The following is a 9,711-nucleotide window of genomic DNA, read 5'->3' on the forward strand; positions in this document are numbered from 1 at the left end:
GCAAAATTGTGATGCAAAGTAATTGCAATAGCAGTCGAAAAGTGCCAGTCCGCCACTGATACCGAAAGTCACAGTGACGAAGATGTCTTTACGCACAAAGTAACACTGGCTCAGTGTATTTATACCACTTCCGAGATACACAATAAAAATGATATAAAAGAAATACAGGAGTCTGACACTGACTTCCTAACTTTTAACAAAATATAGTAAATCCGCCACTGACGTCCTAACTGAGAATTCAACACTGCAAACCAATCCCTGAATGAGCCACACTTCCTTGAAAGCTCTGGCAGCACTGCTATGAAAGTGCTTACGAATATTTCCTCCTCTAACTTCTCAAAACAAAGCTGACCTCTATTGGCTCACCAGGTCATAAACAGTCATATCTAAACGTAAATAGTTTCGAAACCAGTACCCTGATAAACGATTTCATTGTTCAGAGCTAACAAATAAACATCTGACATGAAGTTCATGAGTTTGTTTGGGTTTCAAACCCAAGGTCAAACTGCCAGCACTCACAAAGGAAGCACGTGGCTTGTCCCTAAAAATTACAACATTCGGCCAGCTCGGGGTGCTACTTGATGCGAATAATTATAACATTCGGCCGTTAAAGGTTAAAGTCCCTCCCGGAGGACTTGTTCCCTGAATTTTTCTGCCCTTAAAAATTCGACGACCTCCGCCGGGTATTTGAACCCGCGTACTGTGAGTCATGAGGTGGGAACGTTACCTCTAGACTACGGAGGCCGCTGTTATTTGTAGTTAGTTTTGTAACTATATCTGTGTTGTACTTATTATTTATGAGTATGTTGTTTATAGTTTCTATCTCATTATCTTTTGCTACTCTGGTGATGGGGTACTTATTTACTCGATCAATGAGATATTTAATACCAGATATCTTGTGTTCTTGTGGGTGACATGAGTCACTTGGTATTATTATATCCATTGCTGTGTGTTTTCGGTGGATTGAGAATTGTAACTTTTCCATTTCTCTATATATTCCTATACCTAAGAAATTTATAGATCTGTGGTTCTCTTTCTCTATCTCTACCCCCACAACATCATAACTCAATCAAAACAAAGACAGCACACACACACACACACACACACACACACATACCCAGCAGGCCCAGCAGTATAACACACAGTCACAGGATCAAGACACAACGCAAAGCACAGTGAGTATTAAACATTATAATACCACACGTAACAAAATTCAGAACGCGGTATTAATGAATAACAATTTCACATTACAGATACACGCATGAAAGTAGGAAGAATACTCCGATAGAAGAAGATAGGTGTGACTCGCGTATGGAGATACGACTTAAGGATGACAAATCCTGAACATTTTTAATATATAAATTTATCATGATATATGACGAATATATATTTTAGTTATTTTAGTATAAAGACAACAGGGCATGCAATGAAGTAGTTCGACGTACATAGAAAAGCACCTGAAGATGGCACTTTAGTGCTGAAACATATAGTGCAAGAGAGAAGAGTAAGGTGAATAAATGTATGCACTGTAAGACGGTCAGAATAAATCATGGACATAAATCAGTGCAACAGGACGCTAAAATATAACATTATTAATAGTTGACTTTACCTTTTGCTGCAGGACATATGATTGAAAATAATTTTTGTGTTGTGAGAATCTTCACTTTGTGCTCCCATCTTTGGGAGATAATGAGGCCCCCTTCACTGGTAACATTTTCCAGGTACTGCAGACCTTGTAATTTTCTTCCTTGGCAGAATAGTATGGTTTAACCTTTGCATCCATCACTATTCCTGCCCATTCTCATCTGTCTTATTTTGTTTTCCCTCAGGATCATCTTAAAACAGTCCAGTAGGATTCGTTGGGCTTCTGAACAAGTAATTAATATTAATGACATTTTAGGAATTTAAATGTGATTGTAATGACATTTAAAATTAATATTTTATGTTGCATTAGAGACAGAAATAAGTGGATGAGGTATGATATATGACGTGATGCAATCGAACCCACATTGTTGTGTGCAATACAGATTTTTATTATCATTCCACTTGTTTGAAATGTTACTACTTCCCAAGTCATAATCCTTCTGCAGTTTTGAAAGTGTCATTACATAAGTAAAAATAAGTAAAATTTATTTCCATTTAGCCAACATTTGTGGGGGTGGAAAGACGATGTAGCACAAATAAACTGTGCAGCAAAGGAAGATAATGAAGAAAATGAAGGATTCAGAGAACTAAAATAATTTCTAGCTGCTGAAAGTTAAGACTGAATGATTAATCCAGTGAGGCGAAATCCCTGAAATCTCTTATGATATTTGAATCAGAATCTGCTGAGTGTCGTTTAAATTGTTATTCACCTCGAACCAAATGAAGATGAATACTTTTTTCCAGTTAAGTGACTCCATGTTATTTTCTCATAGAGGTCATCACAGGTACCAACCTGACTGTCCGTCCAGCCAAGATCATTGCAGGCCACGAACCTAGCAAGACCAATGAGTTGTTGCAAGCAATTGGCAAGGCACTGGATAAAAAGGTGAGTGCCCAGTGCAGCACAAAGTATCATCTCTGAGCGCCAAGCAGTAAGGTAATCATAATTATATTGTAGGAGTAAGTGGAAGTTCTCTTGTGGCTTATTTCTGTTGCACCTTATATCAGACCAGATGCCAATATTGCAAGTTGAGAAGGTCATTACAAGTTTTGTTGCTCTGTTTAAGTTCAGTCAGGGTTTTTTGTTTTACTGAAGGTATCATTGAACGTTGGTATAATAATTGTGTTTGTCTATTTATAGTTATGCAGCATCAGAGTTCCTCACTGTGATAAAAGTATCCTTTTTCTTAGCCACCTGAATCTGCTGCACATCTTCGCAGTTTGCATTTGTAGTTTTAATATTATCTTCCAGTTTCTTTCTGAGTCTCCCAAGTGGTCCATTCCCATGAATATTTTTAATTAAAACTTGTATGTATTTCTTTTTTACCATGTATGCTACATATCCTGTCCATTTCATCATTCCTCCCTTACCTTACCACTTCAACAATATTGAGAAAAGAGCAACTATAAAGGAAGTCTACTCCTAGCGGCCTCCGTAGTCTAGGGGTAACATTCCCACCTCATGACTCAAGGTACGAGGGTTCACACCCAGTGGAGGTCGTGGAATTTTTAAGGGCGGAAAAATTCAGGGAACAAGTCCTCCGGGAGGGACTTTAAGCCGTGGGTCCTGTTCGTAGATTTACGGCATGTAAAAAAACCTCATGTCTCTAGGAGACCTCTGAGCTAAATTAGGCAAATTTCCCGCCCAAGTAGTTACCAATGCCTCCAGTAGATGGGGGAGCTTAGGTACCACTGCCAGAGGAGGGACAGCCTCACTGACAGAAAGGGACTAACTATCAAATACCACTACCAGTAGAAGGCCGAAACCTCGCTGACAGAAAGGGAACGATAGCAAGCACCAGTGCCGGTAGGGTATGGAGACAGTAGAAATTCAAAGGGGGACGCACAATAGATCAAACTGGTCACGGTGCATGGGGTAACCCACCCCCTCAATACTGAATAACTGAAGTCTACTCCTTATGTAACTTTTTCCATCCTTATACTTAATAAACATAGTCATAAACAAACAATATTTAAAATTAATTTTCTCATAGTACAAATTTTAAATGATGTTAAACATGCAAAGAATAGAACAGGGAGAAAATGTGAAGTGCTGCACACCTTTAAGCCTGGGATGGAGGGCACAGTGTAGTGAATGACCTGTGTTGCAGCTGAGCAGTCTTGAGTATGTGGAGTCACTGCAGAAGGCAGGCAAGAAGCCAAAGCCAGCCACCAAGGCAATTACCAGAGAGGTGAGAATGTGACTTTGCTGACTGTTGAAAATCACCACATCACGTCTGAAGGTTCATCCTGACTTGTAGAGTTCACTTTCTATTGCAGAAAGTTGCCAAGACAAAACCAGCATCACAGGTCAGAACGCAAGTGGACCGGGCCTTGGCAAAGGGGCACGAGGAAAAGAAGACAAACAAGTTGATTGGTGATGCCAACACAAAGAGCTCTAAGGTGAAAAATGAGGCGAGAACAATTAAAGAGTAAGTATCATGGTCATGAGGTTTGTCTCTATGTTGCCTCCATGCAGTATGGACAATTGTGGTTCTGACTGCAGACCAGTAGAAGATGTACCACACCCAGCACAAGAGGCAGAGAAGCAGTCAGCAGTCAGGGAAGTGCTGGAGGACAGTGTGGGAGAAGATTCACCGCAGCCAGCACAAGAGGCAGAGAAGCAGTCAGCAGTCAAGGAAGTGCTGGAGGAAAACATGGGAGAAGAAACACAGTCCATGCATGCGAAGGCAAGTACAGAGCTAGTTATGTGACTCATGTTGAGATGAGTGAGTGCAGAGGACATGGTAGAAGAAGTACATGTCAGTGTGGTATGATGACACAAATGATGACTTGAAACAAGTTTGATTGCTTGCATAAATGTAACTCCAGGATCATTTCAGCCATGACGGAGTTTTCGTTGTTTTCCTCTGTCACCACAAATTATTTTGTCTGTTCCAGGATTCAGATGTGAAGAGACCCCACTCTGCCAGACGGGGCCATCGTAAGCCATCAGCAAGTATGCAGATGTTTGTCTTAGTGGTAATGTGATTTGGATGTGACCTGTTCAAATCTTGCCACACTATAAGTTCACTTCATTTACTCTGTTGTCACTGGAAGCCATTTTAGTTTTTGGCAGATAGAGATCTTAAGATAACTGAGTCGTGTATTTTACTTCACTGACTTCTGTGTTATTCATAGAAAACGGCGATTGCTCAGTCAGTATAGTTCGCTTGTGGACTAAAACCATGGAATTCCTTGTTTTTTTTTGTGTGTTAGAAGGACTCCTAACTGGCTGGTAGGGCCTCATTTAATATTTTGATCGCATTAATAAATCACAAGATGTGGCATTTTAAGACAGGATTTGAGTTCAAAATTTGTCTCTGTCCAAGCTTGGTTGCCTTATGTTAGCAGGCATAATGAATCACACACCTGCAGATCTGGATGTCTTGGAGAGTATGGCAGGGGACAGCAACAAGAAGAAGACAGAGACATTGCTTGATGGTAAAGAGAAGACTGAAATTCTGGATTCCCCTCAACATCCAGAGGTTCCGCTTCTGGGGGCAGATAACTCAAAAATGTGAGATAAATATTGCATTAAATCTGCATATGATGAAGCCTTCAGGACAAGTTATACTCTGCTGAAATTCGTTTCTTAGTATAGCAGACATATTTCATCTCTTGTATATTCACGCCTTTAAACTAGAAGAAGTCTCTCTCATCTTTAATTATTTTCCTCTCCAGAAGTGTCCTCTTGACTCCAAAGTTTAAACCTTAATAGAAACCATGCTTTCGTTTGGTGTGTCTGAGGATTTTCATATGTTTGTAGATTGAGTCATTGAGTTTCATTTCCCACCCTCTTCATAAGGTCCAACTAATTCATCTGTTTCGTTACTATGTTTCTTGTTTCTCTGCAGTTGTATACTTTTTCTCCAGTCTTAATAAGACCTTACATTAGCCCTTATTGTTATTCTTTTATCTTCTTCGTTATTGTCGCTGCTGTGATGTGCTACAGGGAACCAAATAAAGAGCTGCCTACTGCCCCTGTACCTAGATCAGCACGCCCTCCAAGTGCACGTCCACACAGCGCCCGGCCAGCTGCCCCCAGGATCAGGGATCGAGGTGAAGTTCGGCTCGCAGAGGAATCCAGGTAAAGCATCATTTTTTATTTTCTGTTCTAATGGGAACCAGTTTGCATCCTCACAGTGTTTCACCAAGTTCTGCTTTAATATTATCCTCCCTAAGCTATATGCCCATGCAGTTGCAGCAGCAGCTCCAAAGGAAAAGTGAATGTTATCACAGAGAATGAGGACACTGTGGAGCAGGATGAGGAAGACAGTTTCGTTGTGGTGGAGTCACAGGAGTCTGTTCTGACCCAGGAGCAGGTGAGGAAACTGAATCACCATCTATGCCACTTCACGCTTTACATCTGTCCCTCTGTGGCAGAGAAGTTGTTGTTGGTCTTTGAGAAGCAAGTCTTCATTTGATTCTTGTCCCAGAAATCATGGTGACTAAGGTTTTTCATAGTTTTCCTCAGCATCTCCAGAAAGATATTCCATTATGCCTTGAAACAGGCTACAGCCACTTCATTACCAAGTCACTTTTCACACTTATCCTACCATTTTACACTGTACATGCATAACATGTGAAAATGAGAAAATGGTGAAATTGACAACTAACTGTCTTATTTCCATGTATTGAAAGTGCAGTGCAGTCTTAATAAAATGAGAAGTTTAAATGTGCAATCATCAGGTTTGCCTTTAACTTTTATTTGTATACAATGTGGCATTGAGGTTTGAAAAATCGCTGTCAGTGTGGCAATATTTGTTTCGTCTTTTGAAGTGGCTGTGATGGAATATGAAAATAATTAAGGATTAACATTCTTCGTGACTTATTGGGACAGAAGTTCAAGATTTCCTTATACTTACATAACCTCTTGCGCTAATAACCAACAACTTATTAGGAGCCATCCTTTACAGACAAATGTTGCATACTTGGTGTGTTCCTTGTATACGCTGTGCCACAACCCATTTCCAAAAGAGTAGAATTGCTATTCCAATCTCCATTTTCTGCATAACACATTTCTTTCTGCGTCACTTATTTTCTTTCACATAGAACAGCTAAGTGTATTTCATCTTTGTTCTTGAAAAATGGTGAACTGTGTCAATCCATATCTTCGTGTTTCTTTTCCAGCTGTCAACATTATAGCGGTATTATTTTAAGGTTCATTTTCAGGTATGGGAAATTTTATGTTTTTGCCGAAGTTAGTGTTGAACACTTTTCAATTCAAATAGTACGCATCTGAATCACAAAACATTTTTAGTTTCTGTTCACAGTGAAACAAATTTGGAAGCAAAACTGCTAATGCGCTTGGTGCAAAAATTATGGAAGGAGGGTCACAGCTAATTAGGACTTGCTCATAAAGATGATAGTGGGGATAAGAAAGCCCTCATTTTATCATTTTATGTGAGATCTTTCCAGATCTGTAACATTAATGGAGTTCTTGTTGCAATTCATGCTCATTCTGACATAGTTACACTGAAATTTTCATTATCTCTGATATACAGCACAGCCAGGGTTAATAACAGACCAAAGACTATAGGGGTATTATGATAAGTGTGGCCATCTGCGGGATGAACTTTACATGTTTTCCTCTCTATTGGATAGTAATGTAATAACTTTTCTTGTAGGAGAAGGTTTCATAATATACTTATTTGGTCAAAATTCACATGTTCTCAAGTAATAATGAAAGTGTGACCTAACTCAGCAGTGAGAAAAGGGTTGATTTTGCAGCAACAATCTTCACTCCCTGTAACTGATACGAAGCCCATAGAAGAGGGGAGACATGGGCACCTAGTGGCACAGATCTTGGAGACACAGAAGGACCTCGAGGATGACAGCCATCACCAGAGTCAGGACCATCAGACTAAGAAAGTTGAAATTGTAAGTCTTGCAGCACACATGTATGATAATATTTGTCTTATGGGAAGGTTGGTCTTTGTGAGTCTGTATCCATGTTCACTTATTGCATTTGAATGAATGTATAAGGGTGGGCCTTCTTGGCACTTGCACCACAACCACAGTGATTATTGTGCCTTTTATTGCATTTCATTGCGTGGAAGCATAATTATTTTGTTTTATATATATATTCTTTCTTTATTTAATTTTCCCAAAAATCAAAATATATTGATATAGGACTCGTCATATCGCAATAGTATCAGTCATGCTTATCAAAATGAAAAGCTGCATACAAATCAAGACAAAAGGTTATATCAACCATGCAAGAAATCGTATCAGATCAGCAATCAGATTATAAATTATTTGTAAGAAGCAAAGTTTTCCAGTATTCTCCAATCTAGATATTCCTGCAATGAGTAAAAGTAGCCAATATGGAGAAATTTTTTTAAGGCATGTTTAAACTTATTAACATCATTTGTCATGTTCTTAAGATTCTGTGGTAAGTTATTAAATATCATGATCCCGGAACAGTAGACACCTTTTTGGACTTTAGTTAATTTATAAGTTGAATGATGTAAAGCCACACTTTGTCTGTTGTGGATACTATGTATATCAGAATTTAGTGTGAAAGTATCCATATTTTTAACAACAAACATGGATATTGAAAATATATATTGTGAGTAAAACAGAAATATATTTAGATACCTAAACAATGGATGACAAGAGTCCGTTTTTCAAGCTTTCATAATGATTCTAACCGTTGTTTTTTTAATTTTAAAAATTAAATTACTGTTTCAGAATTGCCCCAAAATATAATTCCATAGGACATAATGGAATGTACATGGGCGTAATAGGTCATCAATAGACTCTCATGGGACACAACGGAAGATAAAGTTCTGATGGCATAGACAGCCGAACTCAGCCTAATTACTAATTGATTAATATGATCTTTCCAGTACAAAGTACTATCAATAATTAGTCCAAGAATATTGACACTACAAGTGTTGTGGATTAAAGTATCACTATATATTATATTTAAGTTTTTTACAGATTCAGTTTTGTTGCAAAGTAGATACAATTGGTTTTCCTTGAATTTAGCGTTAGTGAATTGTGTGAAAACCACTCATTCATTTTTAGCAGAATCGGTTTCAAGGTAGTTTCGAGTTCTGTGGATTTAGAATTTGAACACAGTATACTAGTATCATCCATATACAAAATTGGTATGGATGGTTTATTTACTCCAAAAGGCAGATCATTGATATACAACAGAAAAAACAAAGGCCCAAGTATCAAACCTTGTGGAACACCCTGTTTAACCTTTTGCCATTCAGAAACACCCTTTCTATAATTATTATTTATTAAAGTTCCTTGATATCTATCAGTCAAGTAAGATTTAATCAGCTTTCCTGCTATACTATTGAGGCCATAAAACTCCAATTTAGCAAGACGTGTCGTATGTGACAGAGTCAAACGCCTTGGTTAAATCACAAAATAATCCTCTGACAGCTAATTTGTCATTAAGTGCCAATAGAATTTTATTTTTTAAGGTAAAGGTAGCCATATCAGTAGTCGATTTGGTTTGAAAACCATATTGTTCTTGTACCAGTATATCATTTACAGCGATATGATATTGCAGTCTGTTAAAAATGACTTTCTCGAAAATGTTGGAAAAGGATATCATCAAAGATATGGGTCTATAATTAACAATATCACACCTGTCACCCTTTTTGTATATTGGATTAATTTGAGAATACTTCAGGCAGTCTGGAAAAATACCAAGGCTCAGTAGTTTATTACATATGTAAGTTAATGGAGACAGAATGAACGGTAGGCTTCTTTTTAAAATATTTTGCGGAATCTTGTCATATCCATGTGAACTCTTCAATTTTAAAGACTTAATTATGTCTTTAATTTCACTGGTGGTTACTGGAGTCATATTTATATTAGGGAATGAATGTTGAAATACCTTGAAGAGATTGTTTAAGGAATCCATGACCTTAGAAGATGAGCTAGGTTGATTTTGGGGTACTGGGGCAGAAAAATAATTATTAATAGTATCAGCTATTATTTGTACATTGTTACATAGTTTACCCTCAATATTTATACTTGGGACTGAATTATTAACAAGTCTGGTATTGCTGACATCTTTAACGATGCCCCAATAAGTCT

At 38.0% G+C, this 9,711-nt stretch overlaps 1 protein-coding gene across 4 annotated transcripts in view; it reads left to right on the forward strand.

Moving 5' to 3' along the window:
• The window catches only part of LOC111863726 (TRAF3-interacting protein 1), a 22,073-nt gene that overhangs the window by 3,384 nt on the left and 8,978 nt on the right, over positions 1-9,711 (forward strand). For 2 of the 4 annotated variants that reach the window (XR_002842659.2, XM_023850306.2), the window contains exons 3-11: positions 2,418-2,530; positions 3,756-3,836; positions 3,925-4,076; positions 4,124-4,334; positions 4,546-4,603; positions 4,996-5,164; positions 5,600-5,734; positions 5,846-5,969; positions 7,378-7,527. Coding sequence is in view for 3 of the 4 variants with exons in the window: in XM_023850306.2 (XP_023706074.1) it covers positions 2,418-2,530; positions 3,756-3,836; positions 3,925-4,076; positions 4,124-4,334; positions 4,546-4,603; positions 4,996-5,164; positions 5,600-5,734; positions 5,846-5,969; positions 7,378-7,527 (1,193 nt within the window). In the remaining variant the exon portion in view is untranslated. The remainder of the gene's footprint in view (positions 1-2,417; positions 2,531-3,755; positions 3,837-3,924; positions 4,077-4,123; positions 4,335-4,545; positions 4,604-4,995; positions 5,165-5,599; positions 5,735-5,845; positions 5,970-7,377; positions 7,528-9,711) is intronic. The other 2 variants (XM_023850307.2, XM_023850308.2) reach the window with 2 other exon arrangements.

Source organism: Cryptotermes secundus, unplaced genomic scaffold (assembly GCF_002891405.2).
Source record: "Cryptotermes secundus unplaced genomic scaffold, Csec_1.0 scaffold520, whole genome shotgun sequence".
NCBI classification, from domain to species: Eukaryota; Metazoa; Arthropoda; class Insecta; order Blattodea; family Kalotermitidae; genus Cryptotermes; species Cryptotermes secundus.